This window comes from Opisthorchis viverrini (genome assembly GCF_000715545.1).
Source record: "Opisthorchis viverrini unplaced genomic scaffold opera_v5_39, whole genome shotgun sequence".
NCBI classification, from domain to species: Eukaryota; Metazoa; Platyhelminthes; class Trematoda; order Opisthorchiida; family Opisthorchiidae; genus Opisthorchis; species Opisthorchis viverrini.
The window spans coordinates 50780-76255 of NW_008751696.1; the positions used below are offsets into that span (position 1 = coordinate 50780).

Consider the following 25476-nt stretch of genomic DNA (forward strand, 5'->3'; position numbering starts at 1 on the left):
GGTCCCCTCCCTCACCCACTCTTTTTCTCTTCTCTTCTCTGTAGGGCTTTTAATACAATTATATATATATATATAACTAGACGAACCTTATGCTTGTACGGCAGTGAAGCATCAGTGCCAACACTGATGTTGCCGTCTTTGATGATGATGACATGAAGTCATCACCACAAGTCCACGCTAAAACTTCTTGTATTGTTTCACTCCTAGAGGTCCACTGACTAAATGAATCCGAACACTAAGCTGCATAATCAACCGGTTTAAACCAAAGCAAATGCTTTGGTAGATGCCACTTTTAAACCCGTGGAACGTTTATTGGCGTTCATCCTATAACTTCCATTTACTCTAAAATCGAGAGATACTCGCAAGTAATCGCAATTATTTGCTGTTTTCACTGTTCGACATTGTGATTGTTCCTTTAGAGGTCGCTTGAACGGTAAAAGAACAATAACCAGTAAGGCCACGAAAGGCAAGTCACGTGCCATGATAGGCGTTTGTACTTGGTTGATCGACTAATCGTCATTGAGAACTGAGTGACGTAGCGAACTTTTTTTGCGCATGTCAAAATGATATCCTCAGTTTGATCAGGTATTCTCTCGGAAAAAAAACTATGCCAGTTAGTCAGAAGCCGTTACGTGACTGTGAAAGAATCTATCGGTTTATTACGATAACCAATTATGTAAACCATTTTTGGGACACTCAGGTCAAGTTATATTGTGAGAACAGATTCAAGAAGCTTTAACTAAAAGGACATAATTTAGCTAATAACGTAAACATGTGTAAACTTTTGTCTATTACGTTGGCTAAACTGTAGTTTCTTGGCTTAGTCCATGTGTTGAAAAATCTGACTCTTTGGGAGCACTCAAGTAGCACAACATAGCACAAAACTATTTGACCGGCCACAGCTATTTTGCCATCAAAAAGTGCTAAAACAGCGCCCCGTAAAGATTCACAACCGCCAGAGTGGCAAACACATGTCCAAAGTTTGGGCGTTTGTGGTAGGTACTTATAAAAGCCTGCTCATCGTCTATTGATTATTCAAGGATGCGCCGTTGTCTTCCCATTTGCGAGCAAAAGGTTCGTACGTGATACTTCATTCCACAGAAAGGTGCAAGGGAAGCAGGTATATCCACAATCAGTGCAGTGGGATCTTTTCACCCTTCCAACTGTCCCTGCAGGTGACTGGGAGCCTCAGCACAACGCACACGACCACTTCCATACTTTGGTCTTTAGACGAATCGCCTGGCAAAAATTCGTTTGTCATCGTTCGCTGGGTTTGTGCTAAATGAGGTCTGCAAAAAAAAAGCTAGCCGATAGCGGCCTACTGAAACATAGGGATCAGATTACAGTCCCTCCCGTAAGTTTGCTCTTGATCGATTTGCCTAGAGTTGTAGGGTTTCGAGATAGCTTCCTACCTTCCCCCTTTCTGTATGGTTTTGTGGTGGCCGAGTGCCAGTATGTATTATCGCTTTGTGGCCACAGGTGATGATGGGAACATTGCTGAACTCCATGCGTTACCAAAAGACTTTATTTATTCTGTTCCCTTGTTCCTCTTTCCAGAGAATCCTTATATTCCATTCCCAAGTTTCTAATTCTGACTACAACAAGCACTGAAATCGTCCACCCTAAATAACCAATCACTGGTGAGCATTATTTGCGTGATTTATGGAGGCGGAGTGCTACTCTCACTCTGTTCACCTTCAGAATGTGAAAATGTCAAGGAATATGTGGTGCGCGGTCAGCTTCACGTTCTCATCAGCTGAGCTAAATGGGTATTCATACGGCTTATCTGGCAAAAAATGTAAAGTGTTTCTCTCGTTCTAATAGTCTTATCTCATCCAAAGCTAGCTACATTGTTGACACTATTACGTTTGAGTACATTGATAATAGGCGTTATGTGCCACAAAGAATACGCTCGACAGAGCGCAACGCAATAGCACGCAAATGCGACCAGTGCAACAGCAGTTAACTTACTAAATTTGGCCATATTCTCAGTATACAGTCTCAGAATAGTCCAATTATGACCAGTTCCGAGATGCTTTGCGCTGCCAGCTCAGGATTTCACTTGGCACTCCAGTGTACACCAACCTGTTTGACAGGCACCTTTTATGGTTATAAAAAGAGAAGGGCTTTCTTCCATCCACTAAAGTAATACTACTAGGTATACTCGAATGCGCAAATTTCCCAAGCCACATAGGCTTCCTCCGCAGACGCGTGGTAGTGATCTCAGAAGTAATGAAGGTCCTTTTATAAAGAACGTCAAAAAATGTAACATAAGCAGCAGCGTCATTTTTTGGGGGAAGAGACAAAGTAGAGTGCCAGTGAGAAACTGGGGCAACGGGCCCTCTTATTCGGTCTTGAGGTGAGTAAAATAATATGGACGCCCAACACCGTGGATGAACTAGTCAAGGAACTCATAAGCCGTGCTAGTTTCTTTGAAAACTTACTAAGTGCTAATGAAGCACCTACTCAAAGTGTAGAATGCAGACAGTAGCCCAGTACTCAGTTTGCCCACTTATGCAATGTGTCCTCGAGACGAAGTGTTTTATACACTGATTATGTCGCAGTACGTTTTCTTGCCGTCAAAAGTTTTTTTATCCAAATGCTAGTGGTAAATGTTTGATTTTAATTTAGTGGAAAGATCAACACTGATATGGGAACGAATACTTTTGTTACACCAACGGGCACAACAAGCTAGCGCGGGAACCTCACCAAAAGTGCTTACCTGTAACCCAAAGCCAATAAAAGCAAGAATCCCGAGCCAGCTGTGTATTGAATAAAGAATTATTGGTGGTCTATCTTTGCGTTTCTCGTAAGCAGCTCTCAAACCCACCGCAGCAAAGACCAGGGCCAAAATGAGGAGAATAGCGTGTGCAATTTTCAGCGGCATCTTCGGCGCTGAACGGGCCACCCGAAAAATAAGAATTGCTGAGAACGGAAAAATTAGTAGTTAAGATATGTGCATCAAAAATGGAATAGGACAATTTATGAGGGAAAATCCAAGAAAAATATCCACAGATTTTCCAAACACAAATCAAATTACTTCTGCATCAACAACTTTTGAAAAAAAAGGCTACAGCCTACTATGAGTGTTTTAGTGTACATGAGGTTTACTACCATGGACGAGCTGGAGTTCGGAAGTGTCATAGTCGCATAGGGTTGTAGCATCGAAAAAATTCATGGCCGAATATCAGTGTTATATTTTTGCGTATAGTTACTTTACTCTAAACATAAAAGTCCGTATTTTCAAAAAAAGTGGAGATATCGGAGTAACTTCAGGGAAGTGAACAAATATGCACAGAAAAGAAACTTCCTCTCGGTTGCTGCTCAGGTGCAGCAGAACAATTAAGAGGAAGGTATTCAAACAATCAATCGAACCCAGGTGAATAAGACTGTGGAGCAACCGAAATTCCTATCAGGTCAAAAAATCTGTCCGACTTACAACATCAAACCATGTCATACTTAAGCGCGAGTAGACTCGGAAAAATATCTATCCACCCATGCGCTAATGATTTTTTTCCGCATACCGATGAAATGTTTGCAATCTGCTCGTTTAGCTTAGCTAACTGATCATCAGCCAACCAGTGCACCCTACCTACCCGTTTTTCGACAAATTTACAAGCTTCCTCTCACTAAGAACTTTCTGTGCCGTGAATACTCTGGCAACAACACCTATATTTATTTTTCTGACAGACACAATGACTTCATGAACTTGAGTACATTGCGTAAGTTTTTAAACAGAATGAACTTAAGTTGGCCGTTTAAATATTCGTTTGCGTTTAACTTCTGTCACTGCTTTGTGGTCAAAATATTGTTTGAACAACAAGAAGGCCACTTTTAAGTTTTTTGGAATTTGATTAACGGGGATCACACTTGAGGCGATATATATATATATATAATCAAATATTCAACCATCCGCTTTTTCAGCTTTGTACGCAAATTTCACAAACACTGAACTGCTGTGTAACTAAAGCTGTGAAGCGATTGAACAAATCATTACAAAGCATCTTATTATGGTTATTAACTGAGCTTTGTGAGAACCTTTTCCCATATAATCCCAGTGCACAACGACAAGCGAAATTTAGCCTATTAATCCAGCTAGGAAAGTCTGCTTGTGCTGCACTGGGATTGTTGCGCACAGAGTTTCTAACCACCTGCAAACAGGACTACGTGTGCTAAAGCCAAGAAGCTGCGAAGATTCTAGAGCACACAATTTGTCTGTAGCCCCCTTCTTTCCACTTTACCATATCATGGTTTATACCTTGCGAATCTTTTGCAAACAACAGGTTGATACAGCAAAAGACGCTTCTCACGGTAGGCCTAATACATGAGATCATAATAAATAGATGCCCCAATCACTTCAACCTGATAAATGTAGCACTCTGTCCGGTCTACGCCTCACTACACCATAGAAGTCCGTATGGTATTTAGATGCTCTTAGGTGACCCCTTGTCAAAATACTATAAACACTACTCATATTTCGAAAATACTTCTTATAGTGCATATAGTAAAAGCAAAAATCAGCAGGAGTTAATAAAAATAATAACTATATGGTCATGAAGCTCTTCAGATGCATAGCTGCGGGGTATCTCCAGCGATCGCAAGGGCTGAGATACTGGCTCATTACCCAAAATTAGACAGGATCAGTGGAGAAGGGTTGACTAGATATGATCAATGGCAAGTTTCGACCTAGTTAGAGATGTAATACTGGATCATAACTGTTCAAACCGTGAGTCAAGATCATGCTTTGAGCGACAAAGTCTAGGACCTTAGGACAAACCTCCCTTCAGCTTTGGCTGGATAATAATTGACGGAAAATTATGGGCGTATCGGCTTGGATCTGGTGGATAAGTGTATAGCGGTTTGCTAGATTAGATTTGACAAAAACCTTTTCATTTCTTTTTCAATAAGTTACCAAACCACTTGTTTTACAGAAGCCAGAAAGGTGCTCCCTGAAAAGGTGGTCCAAGATACAAAGTAACTTTCTGCTCAGATGGGTTCCGAACCGCTGATAGCATTTTCAACTTCATTTGGTGCGCTTTGGTTGAGAGTAATTTTTAAGAAGTAATCCAATGGAGCCTGAGTATTTTACATAAAAAGTTGGGAAGCCACTTACTGTCTATACAGTCATTCGATAAACGAATGGCCTCCTTCTTTTCAACAAGCTTTGTGAAAAATTTATTATACCGGTTATGACCCTTCCAAAAGGGGAAGTCTTTGATAATCCCAGATACGTGGAGTGCGTAGATTAAAAAGGCTGAAGCGCAAAGAAGTTTCTTCTTAGTGATCTTGTGGCCGCTTCTTGAATGATACAGACGAATATCCTGAGTGGACAAACTGGTGCGACAGTACAGATAACGTCAGTTTTCTCCAATATAAAACAGAATCTTGTTTGTGGCCTAGCAGATACAGAGAAGGTTATTTGGAGTGAAAATACTATTCAGGATGAAGTAGTCTTTGCCGTTTACTCGTACACTGAGGATGGTTCCCGTGTAAATTTACTGTGAGGGAATTTTTGTGATTGTAAAAAGACGAAAAGTGTTACTGAATGGTTTGCATCTCCACAAATCAAAGTGAGGGCTGTAAATGAAACTGCTCAGCTTATCTGTGGCCATTTACTTACAGTGAGCAAACTGGGTACACTCTCGAACGAAACCAGAAATGCAGCCGAAGGGGACCAAAATGAATTAGTCAGCTGGGCTGAAATACAGCTTGAAATTATTCTGACAAACAAACCCTATCACTGGTTGACGTACCTTATTTTTTGACTGTTTCGGTACTATGGATGTGTAACAGCACGAATTCTGTCCGCAAAGTTTTTCTTCCCAAATTTAAAATTTAAAGGAGCCCATCAGAGGCATCAGGCACTGTTAAGGTCGTCAGAAAACTGTGAGAAGACTCAGCAGTCTTCAACTGAAATTTCGTCCTGTACCTGAAGCCAGCCTATGCTGAAGAGCCGGTGAGCTCTGCGCAGCTGTTTATTTGTCAGGAATAACCAGTGGTACGCATATAATGAGAGTTTCTAATTCGCGACTCCCCGGCTAGTACTTTGAAAACTTAATTAATCGGTCAAAAGCGGCTCATCAGCAGTGTGACCAACGAGCTACTGACCAAATAACTTCAAAGATCATTCGCAACCAGCTTTGAAAGTCCAGTGGTACAACAGAAGCGCAAATTTCATTATTCAGCTTGCTCCTCATTGTTCTGATACAAATCCAGATGTAGCAGAAAGAAAAAAAAACTTGAAATATCTTTGATCAAGGTGCTTCTTTTGGACTAACATGAGTGATCATGCAGCCAAAGAGAAGTTGTCAGATTAATGTTACTCCAATTTTGCACCTCCTTACGGTAGAAGCAAAACCCTTATCCTCAATGAACGGTAGATTTATGATTTTGTCGAATTTCAGTGGTTTGAAATTATGCAGTGGATAAGGGTTGACTCTTGAGCGGATGTTTAGCGACCACTGAACTGATGTTTGCAAGAAAACTCACAGTGGCAAAAGTCCCATAATTTTATCTGCCTAAGATTTTCATGGCTAAAACAATGCTTATTTTCAAAAAGTAGTCTTTCTTTTAATGGCCTAACAATCGGATTTAAGAGAACAACTTCACTAGCTCCATTTCATTATTGCGTCTGTATAAAAAAGTGGTATGTGCAGAAGTGCTTGCTTGTCCCTTCGAGGAATTTCACCAAGAAATTAGTCACTCAGAACTACAATAACTTGGAAATTTCTGTGTGAGTTATATTTTTACGGGAGTGATTAATGTGAATGTATTTTTCTAAGCACAAACGACTCGGATAGTACTTGTCTCCAAGAAGCTTCCTAAAACGATACCAAAATGATGAATAGGCAAGGTTGGGTACTTTTTTATTGTTTAGTAAACTCACATATAGTGTTTTCCAAGAAACATGTATCACAATTACAAGAAGAATTAAGTCCATATATAGAAATAAATGAAATGGAGCTCTATTGCATTTTTTTAAATCACTCCTGCTCGTCGAAGTCAGAGCACTTTATGTCCATCAACGTTGCGGGTTATTGTAGGATATTTCAGTTACATCAAACACTGCCGATGACAGAGCACTCAGGCCAATAAAAATGAATTGTATAAATGTGGTGTTCTTCCTCAACATGTTGTACATCTGTCACACTAATGACTAAAGATTGTACCGCATATGGGTCATTTAGATTGGACGTCTCGAGTAAGGGCTGCAGTGAGAAAACAGCCCAGGCCCATGCACATGGACTTCTTCTTTCCACTGATGTAATTTTGGGAAAGACAATATATTTTTCAATGCGTAGTGGGCCAAAAATATCGCTTGAGTTGATGAACAAGTCATCCAGCTGAGAATTACATTGCTTCATTTAAGATTAATAATATTGGTCATCTCCACTGACCAACCGTACATTAGTTTTGAAAGCAGTATACTTTAGACGTGCTATTGGCATACAAACACAATATTTAGCAAACTTCTTGCAATTCGTACAACTAGGTGATCTGTTTGAATAGCTGGTTACTGGAAAATTTGACTTTTTAAATACTTCTGAACTATAGTTTTTCCATAGCTGAAGTATTATCTTCACCAGTAAAGGATTATTTCACTCAAAAACTCAGGACGACAACCAAGGTTAGCATTTCTAAAGTGTCTTGATGCTTACTAGGTGGAGTAGTTGTTGATTATCTATTCCAAGCCTTGAAAGATTGTCCGTGGTCCACTACCAGGATCATCAAAAAGCTGTACACCTACCAAGAAGCAAAAATCACCCTTCACAGATGGAGCTTATTTTTACTGGGTGCCCGCTGTTGATTCTTACTTACGTTTATCTCCGTGAAATGGGAAAACGTTTTCTAGTTGAATCGTTCAGCTGATAGTAGCCATGCAGAAAAAAGGAGCGGAAAATCCTCTTTAAAGCACTTTCTACATTATTCAGATTTTCATTAGCTCGAAAATGAGAATGTGAAACTTGTTTATTTGTCAGTTCAACTGCGCATTCTGTATAAATCAATCATTTTCGTGTCATCATTAACGCTATGCCTGGACTCAATCCACCCTGAATGTCAACCCAATTCATGTCACGAAAACCGTACCTATCACACTTATTGGTGATTATATCAGCATGAAAAACACGCCACCCCAGACTCCTGAATAAATAACACTGGCAGGAATTTTTGTTGGCGAAAAAATGACTTTTAAGTATTTATTCCACTCCTTCCTTAACCACTTGGGGCACAAACTATAAAATTCTTGAGGTACATTTTGTTTAAGTGCAAAACTAGCGCAAAAGCAAGTGCATCTAGTATCATTCAACTCACCTTCATTAATGGTGCGTAAAAAACATTAGACCTCTCCTTTGAAACACTAGTTTAAACCTAGTGTACACCAGAAATTAGTCATGGCATCCAATATTTCAACCCATCTTGACGAAAGATTAACGCGCCTGGGACGTACCCACAAGCGCCCACGAATACCTCGTTTGCGTAAAATATGTAATATTAACAGCTTTCACTTTTTGCATTATTAGTTTTGGCTTCACTGGCTGGATACTTTTAGACAAGCGAGAAAACGGTCTTTGTTTGTAGGGAAAATTGTGATAAGTTAGGTTTCTATACAAACCGTAGCAGAAGGTAAGAATATTTACATTTTTAACTATTGCTTAGTTGAAGGCTTGGTCTAAAACAAAGGCAAATCACCTCAAGAGGCTTGCCAACAGTTTGTATTATCAGATTGGTGGCTTGGCAGTGGTATGTAAAAAACTATTAGGCCCTACCAGAACATATGGTTTTTACAGCAACTTCTATCATATAGGAGAAGGGAATAACCCTCTGACTTGCTCGGGTGCCTCCAGTTGCTCATACTCTTGGTTGCACTAAAATATTTCTCTGGATGTCTACATAGTTTGGTTCGGAACCTTTCTTGTTTCTCTAAACTTAAAACTATTACATTATTACGAGTCCTTATTTGAATCGTCCTGCAATTACGGACAGTGTGAGCTATGCTGAGTCACAACACGATGGTTCGGTTAGTTCCTGAAGAGTAGAAATCAGCCACATCTATGACTTTCAATGAGCACAATTATGTTATGAACACAAATAAATATTCTTTTCCAAGGAAAAGAAAAAACAAGCATAAACTTGTGGTTGCAACTTTTTATTTTAACATATTCTTTAGTGATCCCGATATTCTCTTTTGAAGTGTGCAGTAGACAATAGAATAGGACTTATTGGGTGATTCACTCTCTTCTATTTTTTTAAGTTTGTCGTCAGTAAACCACCGGGAGAACAACGTGAGTGCAAAAGCAATTTGTTTCAGAGCCTTTTGCGAGGAAAAGAGTAAAATTAGTAGGAGTGGAGAGAACAAGCATCCTTGTCAGATACCACGTTATTTGAGGAAGCTTTACATATGCTCTCACACTCTCTCAAGTCTGAGAATCCAAAATGTTTATCACATTCGTCACCTTTTTTGGGCAGGTATGGCATAAATGAGAGACCGGTTAGATGAGAAGAATAATCTTTGGAAATCCAGAAATATCAAAACTGCGGGAGGTTTCTACGTATGTGTTGTTTTGATGTCCGGTGAAATGTAAACATTTGATCAAAACAAACTCTGCCAGCCTAAAATTACGCTTGTTGCTCTCACATCAGTGTTTAGGAGCTAAGATAAAGCAACTAAAGAAAAGTGATGCCAAGAGTCTCATTGCAACTGTATTTGAGTTAGTACTTTTGTGGATAACGAACGCATTGTGAGCCTCTTTTTACAAAACGTTGCACTATTACCAGTTGTTCTCGGTTATGAGGAGCACCGTTTTCTTTTAATATATGTAGACTAATATATCTGACAAGCGCTGACTGAGAACACTTGCTCCTGAACAATGGTGGGTGGGTATCTGAGCCATGAGTTTGTAGTCGTTTGAGAAAATATGTGCCGCCATAACCTTCCAAGACCATGTAGGATTCCAGATTCACCGTCTAGGATTTTAGTTCATTTCAACAATTCAACGGACTAGCAACAGTTATTAAACGAACCATTGTTAAAAAATGCTCCTTCTTTGAAAATGTTTGTCCCAGTTTTGATCCTTGATTGTTTGGTCTCAAGAAAGTTTTTGAGGATCACCATCGCTCATCAAGCAATCGCTATCATTAATCAACTTCCAATATTCTCCGTCACTTTGTTTGTTTAGCCTCCCGCGTTCACTACGACTCGTGGTCGGCGCGCACTATATTTTCTACATACACNGTTCACTACGACTCGTGGTCGGCGCGCACTATATTTTCTACACGACGTCCGGTAATACATCGGGTTGATTTATGATAAAAAACGGTGTAAAATTTCTAGGGCGTTCAAGCAACGTCACTGTTCTCTCTGAAACCCATGCAACAAACAAGGCCCTAAACACTGTGCGAAGATGCGACGAACTCGTTCCAGACAGAATCAAGTGGCCATGAGAAACAAGGATACGAGAGGCTCCGAGAAAGCACATAGTCCAAGTCCGCGCAAATGTCCCAAGTGGAAGGCTATTATTAATTCGTCCCAATGGAAATTGAAAGCGTTGTAGTCTATTAGCTCCTGTTAGTAAATTGCTATTGGAAGGCAACATGTGGCCAAAAGTGTTTTATTATGCCAAAAATTAGTATAGCATGAAAGCACTAAATAGATAAGCATTTGTTTTTCATTGTCTCTAAGCGATCAATCCAACTTAACAACCACCAGCGCACTTTAGAAAGCAAGATAAAGCAATTTTTGTTTCTTAGCCCGCCAAAAGTCAAATAACTTTTCAGAAAATCAGCTAATATAGTTCAATAAAAGTTAGTGGTTAATGTAAGTCACCAACAGAAAAAGTTCTAAAAGCATTTTTTGTTCTTGGTCATATATTTTGAGGATTGATACATTAAACTCCGGTAAAGCTGTTTTTATGCAACTTGCATTTTGCTTAGAACAATGAGTGACCGAAAAGTTCGGCCCAAGTGTTATGTGGGAGACTTCCTTTGAATTATTTCAGAGTCCAACGATATTTCCTTGGTAGAAAATATGACGAGGTTAAAGTAAATATCTTTTATCTCCATAACCATGTGGACTATTTTTGAGGACGCCAGTTTATCGTTCTAAAATATAAATCGCAAAATAAGCGGCGAAGTAAGTCAATAAAACGAAGTAAATAAATTACGAATCTGATATGCATAGTGAAATGAATTCATCAAAAAATCATACTATAATACAGATAGCTGAATTGTAATGGCAAATCGCATGCTGAGCAGTATGAGACACGAGATAAGAGTAGGCCATGTAATTAAAATTTTATGCTCTCCATGTTAAGCTTCAGGTTAGGCCTCAAGGGCAGTTTTCTGATTCCCAGAACCCACCTGATTGTTATATTTTTGAACCATTTTAACACTCTAACATTCATGAGCATCCACTTACTTCTCATCAACTTAACACTTTTATTACTGATTTCCAATTTTTTTGGACCACTGTATATTTTTGTTGCATAGATGTAGTTCTAACACCGTTCTAACAATTTTTCAGTCGGGTGGCGAGGACCAGTTTGGGGAAAAACAAGAAAACACGAGAGTGTCCTCAATGAACAAAGAGAAACATGCCTGAGAACAGTGGGGCCCGTAAAAAACGAGCCACACTTGAGCGCAAGTTTCACAGACTAACCAAGCGAACCGAGCACACTGAAAACGAAGCATGGATCAGGATACTCTCCAGAAGGCAATTCACGGCAGCGGAAGAAAACGTACTTATTAAAGGACTTAATTTCAATTTCAAGGCTGCTAGTAATCTGGAGTATCTAGTCAGTCTCGAAGCGTCCTTCAAATCCAGCGACCTCGATGAAGAAACTCAGCAAGCGATATGTCAAACCATTGTCCCAGCTATCACGCGGAACAAAACACACAACGCTTTATCCCCTAAAAAAAGAAAAATAAACAGCCTTAAAGTGGATAAAAACCATCGTTATTTTCCTAGCTGACAGAGGAAGAATGACAGTCATTCCGGAGAAAGCTAAATACATCAGCAAAGCAAACACTCCACTCAATGACACAACCACATACCGCCGTCTGCAGAACAACCAAACCGCGAAGCTTACGAACAGGATAAACAAAACCCTCAAGGAATTCAAGGATCTTCACAAAATTACAGAGGAAGAATACTAGAGAATGAGCGCTCGTGACTCAGAAGTTGCCCGATTCTACGGACTTCCAAAGGTTCACAAAGAAACGGTACCATTACGCCCAATTGTTTCACTACCAGGAACAAGCACATACAGCATTTCGAGAGAATTATGAGAGCGGCTGAAATATCTAACCAATGGGTCCCAATATTCGATCAACAATGCGGGAGAGTTTCTGGAGAAACTTAAAAACGTGAAAATCGAATAGGGCGAAATAATTGTGTCCTTTGATGTAACCGCACTGTTTACATCGGTTGATTTGAATGCAGCGCGGACGACGGTCGCCGAACCCCTGGACAACCGTGGAAACATCAACGGAACGCTCGGAAAAGAAGAAACATGTGTACCGCTAGATATGTGCTTGACAGCCTACTTTGAGTTCAATGGAGAATATTACGAACTAATCAAAGGAGCGCCAGTGGTGTCACCAATCTCTGTATTCATCGCGGAAATTACAATGCAGCAACTGGAACGAATCGTACTACCAGATATCAAACCGAAACTATGGGTACGAAATGTGGACGACACATTTGCTATTGTAAGGAAAAATGAACTGCCACCTGCGGAGGAACTGCTAAACAACGTTTTTCCCGACATTCACTTCACAATGGAAACGAATAAGAACAACAAATTAGCATTCTTAGATGTGCTTGTCACAAGGACAACGGTCAACTACAAACTGAAGTATACAGGAAAGAAACGCATACAGACCAGATTCTGAATTACCAGAGCAACCATCCGAACTATCACAAGTGGAGCTGTGTTCGAAATCTATTCAAGCGGATAGAGTTACTTTGCAACACAACAGAGGCGAAGAAAAAACAGGAACGAAGACCCTTCGAGACATCGCAAAATAACGCTGACCTGAGGAATTTAATATGGAGGTGCTTACGGGACCACCACCATGCTGATCCGTCAACACAACCAGAAAGGATGAAGATTATGCTGCCGTATATCAGAAACGTGGCGGAGATGACTATACCGTTCGGTGAACGTTTGTTGATTCCTTCATACCTACCGACACTTCATGACTCTCATTCCATATCTCAGACACTGTTTGGACTATAAACTTCACCTGTATTTTCCTTGACCTTTACGTCGGATCTGCTCAAAGACCCGCGATACAATCTTGAATGTACGTTCGTATTGAATCATTGCTATGTATTAATCATTGACAGTTCTATTCAGTCGGTAACCGCTGTTTATTTGTTGTTATTACAGAACCATACCGAATAAAATACAGTCTCCTCGACTTAACGAAGGACTTCGGGTGCGTTTACTCAGATAGTATCTCAGCCGCACATCTTGCATCAACCACCTAGCTTCAAAGTGAAACCTAAAATGACTGCACGAAATCTACGGCAACATGGAAGTACAGTCGCCTTCAAGCCTGCAATCACTTTGAGAAGAACTCTCTCGAAACCAAACGGAAGGCTGGATGCCTTGAAGAATACTAACATGGTCTACAAACTTGAATGCAACGACTGCGACAAACACTATGTTGGCCAAACCGGAAGAAAACTTGCTACGAGAATACACGAACACAAGCTTGCCAGAAGAAGACATGACCCAACGTCACTTGTCTCGATTCACGAAGACAAAGAAGGATACAAGTTCAATACAAGTTCAACTACTTGCTCACGCAAGAACAAAACAGGAGCAAGAATGTGCCGAGGCGTGGCACTCCACACAGAAATCGATCAATAAACACATCGACATTAGCCCAGTCTATCAGCCGTTACAAGCAAAAGAATCACACAGTCACGGGACTCTGAGCCAAGAAACCTAACGGCAACTAACGAACTAACTGCGTCAAGAGAAGACGATCATTAAAACCAGAAGGCCAATGAATCAACAGATCCAGTGAACAAAACCCACACCACAAAGCAAGAAAGAAACGGCCGAATCACAGCAGAACACCCACACACAAAACTGCCTTATTGAATGTACCCAATAAACCAACCAGACACAGGAGATTGAGGCCACGTCAGATTCACAGGAGACTAATCAAACTACACAACGACCGTTTCCAGGACTACCAGATACTGCTTATAAGCTATATAATCATAGGCAGAAGAGAAAGAATGCATTTACGCAACCCTGCACTGACGATATCACCTCGATCGGTGATGAAACGTTTGCAATCCAACTGCCAAGCTCGGCAAACAGACCAACAACCAAACAGCGCACCCGAGCTACCTACATTCCACAACATTGATAAAACCAGTTTGAGGCATACAGTGCGATATCTTAATTTTTATGATTTAACATCCTTCTAATAAAACGGATAAAGTCTTTCACCCTGAAGAAGTGTTCCAATTTGTATCAAAACGGTCCTCAAGATAGGACGCCCAAAAGCTCTCGACAAAATAGTTTTGTAGTTGATGCCAGGCGTAATTTACTTGAGGAACGTCAGTAGTGACAAAGTTTCTTGGTTTATTATTATTGCTTTGTCTTCAAGTTTCTTATAAATTGCGTTGAACGAGTGTTGCACCTGAGGAGTTTTGGTAAAATAAGGCAGCTAGTTCATACAGTATTTAGGATATTTCTACGTCTCAGTGCGTTACTCTCCTAGTGTTTTCTACTTCACAATGAATCCAAGAGGATGCGTTGAAGGAGTTTTCAACAATGCCCGATGACAAAATAGCGCTGCAAGAATTATGGCATTGTGGCCTGAATATTTGGTGATTTCTGACTCACATTTCACCAAGCGTTATTCTTCTATCACTTCACACCAGGCTTACAACAATAGACTAGAATACGGGATGAAAAATCAGTGGCTCGATGATTCCACTGGTAGGGCAAATGAGATGGGTAATTTTTGTGACCATACATCAAGGTACTTTGCACACCGCCACAAATTCATGGATTTTATTATGATAAGGATTTTGCCATCCTCCAGCATTGTACGGAGGATGTCAACATTAAAACCTTTACCTGTCTTTTGCAGCCAATTAGTGCAGTTTGCTCGTTTCAGCTCGAGGAAAATTGTTTGATCTCATGTGTGTTGCCTTATGCATACAGTAGTGAGTTCTGGTAATCTCTTCAAGCTTTTAAGCAAAGGAAACCCTTCAGAACCACGTCTTTGTTTAGAATCACAACTTTAAGTGGTGCTTATTTGAAACATTTTATTTAGTGCGCTCCTCCGACACTGAACTTTGCAGTGGGTGATTTACCAACATAGAATAAAGATATACAACTATTGTGAACTGTATTCAACTCCATTGAGTTAAAAAAAACCTGGTTTTTGTGATCTTTTTAGCAAAGTACTTGCAAAGTTGCATACAAAGAAATTGTATGCTGTTTGCGCAATTCAAAGTAGAGCCCACAGTACGTTCAGACTGGTTTAATCTTCAAAGCCCTTTGTGGGACTTTCAACTTCCAATAACCATTTCATAGGTGTTTAGAATTCACTGACGGATACCGGTCTTCAATGTTCCGACGCAACTGAAATCATCAAACAGTAATGGGTCAAATCACTGGGACTGGTATTGCTGGGGAACACCAGAAAATTGTGCTAAAAAGGTTACGAGATATCAGCGTGATAGTAACAGTTCAACGGCTCCCTATCCACTACCTCGTAGTAACTCGGCAGCACCTTAAACGTACACAAACACTCTGATGGCGTACATAGGTTTTCCGGCATTTGTTGGACATCCACGTTTGACCAGAAACCATAATAGGTCCACATTTGGTATTAAACCGCACCATATGTGGTAAAGCCTTTTTTATGGACTGTGATGTGAGGTACGCGCTGCGCGTCGATCAGGATAAGGAAGCCCTTTTCTTAAAAGTCGGGAATCAGATTTATTCACAGAACACAGGGTGCATGTTTCATAGGAATATTTCATAGATTTTTCGCACAGACTCAACAAAGCCAAACACTGCTTAGGTAACGGGCCTCCTGAGGTAATACGGACAAGAAAATGCACCAGCGGACGGCGAATAGTCATATATTCGAAGCCCTATGAAGTCTGTGTAAATGCGAATCTTGCCCGGTTTAATCTGAGTCACCGTGCTAAGCCTATATTGAATCCTTAGACCATATGTCTCAGGCCTAAATTATGTGCCTTCATTCTACCCAGGATTTCATCACAAATTTATGTATGCTGCATGCATTGATGTGGATTATATCCGGGGTCAAATACAGACGGTATGAGCAATTTCTCTCAGCAATGTACATTGATGACGGTAGTTAGAATACGAGCATATATGCTTCTCTTCGTGCGAGAGTTATCACAGTTTGACCTTCGGAACCACCCTGTTTGCATCCAATTGTACCGCATAGGCTAAGGTGCTAAGAATTTTCCCAAATCTGAACATTCCTCTATTAGATCAAATGAAATCATTTGGCGATAGAGAAGTTCTCACAAGGACCAACAAAAAATCGGTCGGGACGACTCACCAAAACCATACAAAAACACGAATCCAATTGTCATAAATAGAATATGGAAGTTCATCAGGTTAATTGAACTGTTCCAATCAAATCCGCCACGAACGAGTCCACCCCAGACGCCAGCCAAAATCACACAAACTAAACCACATAGCTGCAAAAGATTATTTCATAATTAAGAAGCAAACCTGGGTTAAGACAAATGTTACCCAAAATAATAATTTATCCGATAGTTTTAGCATAACTATATTTTCCTTCTTCTAGGACACGCAAACAAGGTAGAAAAACGAAAAGTAGGCAAAGCTGACGGCGTATATAAACAAAAATATTATTTCAGTTGGTAAAATGAAGACCTGTTAATTTCTCACTTTACAGCTCAAGGTGGTTCGAGCAGAACGAACACGAGGGCTTTATTTCTATCCGAATTGAGTTATTCAACAGCCATTTTTTCTTGGTTACCCGAGGTTTAGCTACCTGGTTGATGGTTAATTCGTGGTTTAATGAACTTTCTTTTAAAGTGCGCTGGTTGTGAGTGATTTGGTAAGAAAGTGAAGCATCCAGAATACTAATCTGGTTGTCTTTCGAAGGGTCTACCGTTGCTGGGACCTTTCGACGGTTCCAGCTCCGTCAAAGTTTAATTCAATTTTTTTCGTAAAGTTGAAAACCCAGGTTTTACTTATTTAGGTGCATGTATGGTATCTCTGGGAGAAAGTATTTCAGATCAAATGGGTCTCCCAGAGTACGAATCAGCTGTAAATGTTTGTTTTCAGTAAGAGTAAGCTGGCGCTTAATGCTAGGTACCATTTTCGCGCGGGAGTGGATTCTGTTACAGAAACACGAGTGTATGGCTTGATAATAAGTGAACAGAAAATCGTTAATAAACTGTAAGTTTTGCATCCAGTGCTTCTTAGCTGAACGTCTGCGTTAAAAAGCGGAAGGCACAGAGAACATATGAATAAGGCCTCCGTGCGTGCAGAGATGGCAATTAGTTAAAACTCTACAGTCCTATACTGACTCCGTTCCCTAGTTTTACTTGACAGCCTAAGATGTTGGGAAATTTGCAAGAAACTAGTGAGTGTCCCATCTGGGCCATGTGCGTGCCATCTTTACGTAGCCACTTGAATAAATACATATTTGAAGTTTTCCTCGTAATGAAGCGGAAATTTGCTTAAAGTCTCGCCAGGTAAAAGTTTTGCATTCATTCTAACCCAACAACTGAATACCCAATGGAACACCAAATAGGCGTTGGAAGACAGCTCATGGGTGCAGAAATGATGCCATACATTATGACGTACTGCGATGAAAGGTTTGGAAGCCGTCGCATCACGACGAAATCTAGCCAGCCTGGTAAGCCACCAATTCCGAACAACATGAGGACAATGTGTGTCATGATACGGGAGTGCCCATCCGAGTTGTCGCGCGAGCTGACGTGCGAAACACCTTCTAGTTATGGCCTCCATTCGTAGTGCGGCCGGTCGTGTTCAAATTTACAAATTTGTATTGCTTTCTCGAATACTACGAGGTTTTCAAAGTTACCACTTCACAAGGAGGAATGTTGATTTGAGGTTTATGAGATTGGATTTATGTTTATGAGATTTCAAGAACATAAGCCCTGCAGATGTTCATGGCCTGTACCCGTAGGTCAAGGTTTGTGAACAACTGAAGTGGAAATCTTCGTTTTAGCTGGCAAAAAGCCACGTTGAGTGTGCAGTCGGACAGCTGATGGACAGCTGAGTGAACCTGGCTGACACACACATGTCTAACATTCGTCTAGGGGCATCCACTATTCCCCTGCACAAACCATACGGTTTGTACAGAGAAGCAAGCATTTGCTTTTTACAAAGGCAAATGAACCCGAGGCCCAGTAACTGCGTCATCTGTGACCTGGAAGGTGTGGAACTTGTATCTACAGGCCGGACATTAGTCGCTTTAAGGAATTTCGCCAAGGCGGTTTCTCGTGTGTAATCCACCGACATTTATTACATCCAGAAAGCATCAAAACAGCGGCATCTGCTGCCATCTGGAGAAACACATGAGGCTGTGTGAACGTTCCCCTGAATGCAGCAAAGGAATGTTCCTGGACACATGAAGTTTTGCAGGGACCGGAGGCATACCACCTGTCGCAGTAAAACCCAAATGTCTGCCGCTTACTCAGTCGAGATGGACGACACTTCCGGTGTTAACGTTATATGTCCTGAGTCCTGCGTTTCTCGCCGATTCCATTAGCTGCAAACTGCTGTACTTCGTACGAAGGGGTTTCAAGCATCGGTAGAGCCACGCCGGCGCCAAACTCCTCTCTGGTGAGTCGCAGATTTACCAGAAATCGATTGTCAAAAAACCAATATACCCTATGGTTGTGTTCAAGGCAATAAGAGGGGACCGAAAGATAGTTTCCCTGGCTCCTTGGACAGAGACACTGTACAACTAGTGATTCACGTACTTTTTGTTGATATCAAGTCCATTCAGCTGATTAACTTCTTGTGTGTCCTCAACAATCGGCTGAGCATGCTGTCCGCCCATTGTATTTGTAATATACTCACTTGTGATGCAAAATGGTGCTGGGGCTTTGATTACTGCCTACAAATATCACCTGGTTACCAGTCATGTATTGCATAAACGCCATTTCAAATACCTTGAAGAACGAAAAGCGAACAGCCCTTAGTTTCTCAACAAACATGTCTGGATCGATAATTGAAGCAGTAGAACAGTGAGTTCAAATCCGAACCGGCACTAGTTATTAAGAAGGGAGATTAAATCAAACAAATCGCTACAAAATGACGGCGGTATCGCGTGAGTTTGATTTTCATAATACATAAAGTTAATTGAATTATTTTTGTGAGAATTTTATTTTACCCGAAAAGCCTTTACAGAGAAGCGCAATATCCAACCATGGATTAGCTTCCTTTACACCGCCTTGCGAAACCTCGAGCCGAAACGTCGCAATATATTTCGCCGCAATTCATAATTTTGGATTTGCTAACAAATAACGGTCAATTTTTGTGAAAGCACAAAAACTGCAAATTATGGGGTTTTGTTAGAGTTCGTTACGGTCAGACAGAGGGAACGACAATTGTCGCCAAGATATGGACACTCCTAATGTTTACCGAATCGGTTTCGAAAGTTTGAATGTGGTGCAAAATTTAAACTCCCTGACGTCGCTTGCGGTATATGGCCAGTTGTCAATGCACCTAAAAGGAATCAAATGAAATCTTCCCCCATAAACATGTCGCAGGCAATGATGATCCTCATATTCTCGGATTTTCAAAATCTTTGCTTAACCGTAGGATTTTACATTTCGTTTTGATGGGAAAATTTACTCTCCCGTTTTCTCCTCGGGTCTTTCTTTTGGGGTTTTGTAAAATTTTGTTACTGCTTGGCCTAGTATCCTTTTGTTGCTTAACTACTGCGGAACGTGATGTTGTCGTAAGCTTGTTGACAGGAAAATGCGGCTTTTTCACACAAATTTTCTCTTTTCAAAAAACAATTGTCCGGGTTTTTCGTGTGGCATAATTTCTCAGCGGTTCCCTAGTTTTTGTTCATCCCATACCCTGCTTGATCTGCTTGCAATCATCGGCAAATTCCATACACGTTTTGTGATGCCCACCATTCAACGCAAAGGTAGATAATGGATATTCTGGACCCAAGTAACCCCCAACCTACCCTTAGTTCATCCTAGCACAAGCAATAATATAAGACACTTCATAGGTATGTGAGTGTCGACATTGCAAACATTGCCATATAATTCGCGGACGCATGAAAAGCTTTGTCACTATCCCTTATTTTCACTAGAACCGATGGAATATCAACACACGGGTCAGCTCACGCATCTGTCTTTTATGCGTGTGTCGTTATGTGTCGTTAGGTGAAGGAAAGAGACATGAAACCATCGCTCTTGCAATTATTCTGGAGTGCAGGCACATGAGCCGAAAAATTCGTGCACATTCCAAGCCTGTCAAGATGCTGTAGATTCAGTGGTTGTCAGCTCAACCTGTTGAGGTTCATGAAGTCAGAGACCTTTTACATGCTCAGAGTATGGCAAACACATCAACGTCAATCAGCTGGATGTCCGTTGAAATAGTGACCGAGGGTCGTCAGCATTTGGTGGTGGAGGTGAACCCATATGACTCAGGCAGTTCCAGACGCCGGATGATTTTCACGGAACGCCAAATTTCGGGAGCCCTAGGATGTCAAAGCTCTGTGGCAAAACATGGGCAGGGTTTGAAGTGCGATGTTAAGAACATGGTGAGTCATGGGGATTCAAAACCTCCCAGCGGTCGGGAGCCTCAGGTTCGAATAATTAACGAAGCCGCACAAACCACATGTTTGCGATAACTACTCAGTGGGTCTTAGCAGTTTCGTGGGGCGAAGTGGACTTCCAGCGCAGGGCGTCTGGTAAAAGATAAATAAATCGAAAACGGCTGGGGACCTCGATCAACATCAATGCGATCAAATTATCACGTAGTATCCATACCGACAGATTTTGTTATTCAACCTGGAGACAGTCAAGAACTTTCGCCTAATCTCCCCTAAAAAGCTCTTCAATCACATTTCCTTTGTGTTTATTTTTTCACCAGGAACACTGCTGACTAAAATAATTGCCGACAACTCTCACAACCCACTGAAATAATTGAAATATGAAAATAATATGCATCAGCGGCTGCTCCGGTTTTGGGAATCCATGCCCTGTCATAAGCATCATACTTTAAAGATGCGAGCGCAATAATCAAGGGTGACTGCGTCCCTTCATAGGGGGGCCAGCTTTTGATGGAATATCCCAAAGTTCTGTATCGAAACAAGTGGATGACATTTAAATTGCCTGTCATGAAATACATTTTTCAAACAGTATCCACCAATTTACAACGTGTTGATATGAAAGATGGAGTTTTAAGAGCAATTAAGCCGTTATAAGGCGTGATACGCCTCGAAAAACAGGTTTCGTAATCAGCATTGTATGGTTACCGATCACAGTGAGTTTTCGAATTATGTGGAGAGGACAGTCAGTGGAAGCGGTTGAGGACGCACTCTGGTCTTGAATTTTGCTCCCGGCTCCCAGTAAGTTAGCTTACAGTGCCAGACATTTTCGGACATCCCAGTTTGGACGGTCATCAGGATGTACGGGGAACAATATGGAGTAAAACTGTTGAAGTCCGTGATTACCCTAGATGGCTAGTGTGCCATCCGTGTTTTTAAACAACATTATTAGAAAGCCTGAAGTGTGCTGTCGACGTGAATCCTGAATAAATGTACTCATCACCTCGATATAAATTACACTAGACTCGTCGAATGGGAGTAATCTCAAAAACGACTGGCAACTCTATAATCACCAGTGAGAGAGAAGAGAAGGTGCATTTATTTGTGACTACTTCTTCCGTGGTAGCAAACACTTTAAGCCCACAACTCACTAGCGCACGTTCCCTTGCAATCATTGAACCACTGTCTTGAACTGAAGTATCAAACCACCGCGACCTTGGGCGGTGCTTACAAGTCCTCCGGTGCGTCAGGTTTTATCCGATGACAAAGGATCTCATCGGCGCACTTCGGGCGGTAAGTGACGAAATTTAGTTTTTTTTTTATATGGCTTACTCACATTATTTTTAACTAGGCTCAGCCTGAAGATGCCGGAGACTTACCGGATGCATCACTGTCCATTGATGGACCCCAGTACATGAACGATTTTTTCGCTCAGGTAGCTCTGAGATTATTTCTGAGTTCTTCAGGTTGAAGAAATAAGAAATCTTATCGAGCGCGTTCAGGCGTTGGTTGAAGATGTCAAGAATAAACACAGTGATATCCTGTCATCTCCCAACCAAGACGAAAGTGAGCTCAAATTCTTCAGCCTGCATGTATCTTATAGCCACCAAGGCACAGCTGGAAGAAGCCATGGCCGAGATAAAAATGATAGCGCATAAAGTTCGTGCAAAACTAAAACGTAATTCTGTGTGGTTGTGAGATATCTGTTACATTAGAGATGGAAATGAACATTGAATACGATGAAAATTCCGACAAATCCTCCGCGGATTTGCGGATACGCAAGACTCAGGTAATTCTGATAATTTCGTGACAGCGGTTAGTATTCAACAATCTCGAGGAATTTTATTGAAGTTATGACTGACTACAACAAGGCCCAAGTTGCCTTCCGAGACGCGTGTAAAAATCGTATCAAACGGCAAATGGAAATTGGTGAGTCATGTTGAATAAGTTGGGTAACGAATTTTGCTACGAAAGGATTATAATTTGTTGCGGTGACACGGTTTGTGTGCCTCCAAAACTAACTTGACTGTAGTGGGTAGTCTCTGTGTGACACTCCCAGATCCTGACGCATGAGGTTCTTCATCATGCAGCAGTCTGTTTCACAGTATCCTGATACTCAACGTGGTCACAGACTGTTCTGTTCTACACCAACCATCATTTTTTTTTAGTTTGCTGTTCAGCCAAAGGCATTAGCCGGGGACTCTAACCGTCGTTGGAACCGGAATCAGGTCCCAGGCTATACGGTAGTCCACATGCAACCACGTGCATCGTTACCTCTTGCCGCATCGGCCGCCGTATAGTGCTCTCAGCCTTGTTAACTCGCTGTAAACAGTTTAGTGGACAAGTAGAAATCGGATAGTACTGATCCGTCCATTTTCTCCTACTTCATTCTTTGAGACTGCCCCACTACGTCTACGCTTATATCGACTGTGACGGTCATGAACATTTCGAAATAATCTCTCAGTTCATCTGGCAATCTTTAACTTTCTTACCCTGAAACAAGCTAGAGAACACGCTGCTATTGTTTAACTTTGTACTTACTTCATAATATAGTGTGTTGTCTCTGAGACGTGCGTTCGGCTCTCCAGCACGGTCGTTGAGCTAACTATCACGTCGATTGGCACAGTATTTCGAACGGCAATTCAGATGGCCACCTGCTACTCCCAATCCAGAAAAGTAGACCGTAAATATGAAGCAACCTTCAGTCTCAGAAGTGTCCGAATGTATTTCTATACTCAGGCCTAATCGTGCTGCTGTTCCTGACGATCTTCCACCTGCTCTTTTCAAGGATGGCGGTGGGCTCGTCAGGCAGTGCCTGTCTAGCCTAGTTGGGTTTATCTGGAGAAAGGAGACCGTCCCAGACAAATGGGGTGAATTGATAGTGGTACCCATTTTCCGAAAGGGTACTCGCAGTGAACGTAGTGACCACAGAGGTGTTATTTTGACGCCTGTTGTGACAAGGCTTCTGGCGTCATTGATTCTTCGTCATCTTGCAGTGGCACGCGAAACCTTGGCTCATGAGAATCGAGCGGGATTTCGACCGGGTAGAGGCTGCGTTGACCACGTCTCCAAACTCCGCCAGGTGTTAGAGCAATGCCACATGTACAGACGACACAATCTCGGTATTGCTTGACTTCATGGGTGCGTTCGAATCTGTCGATCAGTCAGTGCTGTCAAATACAATTGCTCAACAGGGCATGCCCCAGAAGTTTGTAAGTGTAATCCGATCCCTATATTCACATACTTCTGGGCGGGTGAGAGTGTATGGTGAGCTCTCCAAAAGCTTCCGTACAAAAAGGTGGTGTCAACAAGGATGTCCACTCTCCCCATTCTTGTTCAACTTCGTCATCGATGAAGTAATGATGCGAACAGTGGACGGTTTTCAAAAACCCGGTGTTCAAATTGTAGCTGGTGAATGCCTTGTCGATGATGACATCGCCCTCATCTTTGAAGACCAAAGCGAAGCACAAGCCCTGTCGATTAAACTGACCACCTTCATGCCAACTTTTAACGTGCATCTTGCACCTTCAAAGTGCACAGTCATTCTTCAGAATGTGCAGTCTCCGAACATATTTCTCAGAATTCAAGAATAACCACGAGATTTTGGAAAACTTTACATACCTCGGTAGTTGTATTAGCTCTGGCGGAAGTGTCTCTGATGAAGTTGGTGCAAAAATCTCAGGCTCGATTCGCGTTTGCTAATTTGTGTCACTTGGGGCGTCAAAAAGGCATCTTACTAGATCTTAAGGATCGTGTGTACCAGGCTACAATAAGGGCTGTGTTGTTGTATGGGTGCGAGACATGGCCTCTGCGGACAGATGATATGAGGTGTCTTCAAGCGTGGCTGGTTTTGGATGACCTCAGCGTGTTAGTAACGAGGTGATAAGAAAACGAATGTTTGGTTGTGGTGCGTGTCTTGCAATCCGGGAAAAAATCAAGCATCATCGACTACGACGGCTCGGTCATGTGCTGCGCATGCTGAAGCACCGTCTACCGGGACAAGTGTTTTCTCCGTGCATTCTTCAGGGTGGCAAAAATCGCGAGGTGGACAATGCATGACTTGGCAGAAAGGCGTGAAAGAGATCACGAAGAGTTTGGGTGTTCTGGTGTTTTACGCCTTCCCAGATGGGGTCCCCGTGACCCCGTCTGTGCTTGGCTGGTGGCGTTGCGAGAAATAGCGACTGAGGCTCAGTTCAGACGAGTCCAGAAGCAGCGACAGTTGTGACCGCCTGCTACGTTTATATGCTAATCATAGACTATATCTCTGCCGGAACAACCGGAACCGCTTGGCCACATCGTTAGCTATGGGTGGAGTGCACCAATTACTGATTGGCGCTCCTTCTGGAATATCTATGTGGATTCTGATCACGCGTTTTTCTGTTGCTGCATTTTTTTGTACTTTCTGGAGGCGGGCTGGATTCACACGCCTTGTCGGGGTATTGAGATGCCGTATGCCTTAATGTAAACAAACATCCATACAACCTGCAGAAGTCTCTTGGACAATGCGTCCTATGATTTTAACCTCCACTTGGAGCTACTATATGCAAGGGGCGAGATGGCCGAAGTGGTTAGAGCGCGGATTACTAACCTGAAGGTCCGCGGTTCGAATCCGACCTCCGCCACTCGACTTCCCCTGTCTAGGCTTGGGCAACCTGGCAGTAT

General features: G+C 41.7%; 2 protein-coding genes across 2 annotated transcripts in view; one reads left to right on the forward strand and one right to left on the reverse strand.

Annotated features, from left to right (window-relative positions):
- Window positions 1-16717, reverse strand: part of T265_02951 (hypothetical protein) — a gene marked incomplete at both ends in the record, with an annotated part of 25765 nt that extends 9048 nt beyond the window's left edge. Inside the window, 2 exons of the mRNA XM_009167330.1 lie at window positions 2723-2925; window positions 16576-16717. Coding sequence (XP_009165594.1) covers window positions 2723-2925; window positions 16576-16630 — 258 coding nt within the window. The remainder of the gene's footprint in view (window positions 1-2722; window positions 2926-16575) is intronic.
- Window positions 16718-20595: 3878 nt separating this feature from the next.
- Window positions 20596-25476, forward strand: part of T265_02952 (hypothetical protein) — a gene marked incomplete at both ends in the record, with an annotated part of 33806 nt that continues 28925 nt past the window's right edge. The window contains 4 exons of the mRNA XM_009167331.1: window positions 20596-20805; window positions 22065-22107; window positions 22530-22603; window positions 22635-22743. Coding sequence (XP_009165595.1) covers window positions 20596-20805; window positions 22065-22107; window positions 22530-22603; window positions 22635-22743 — 436 coding nt within the window. The remainder of the gene's footprint in view (window positions 20806-22064; window positions 22108-22529; window positions 22604-22634; window positions 22744-25476) is intronic.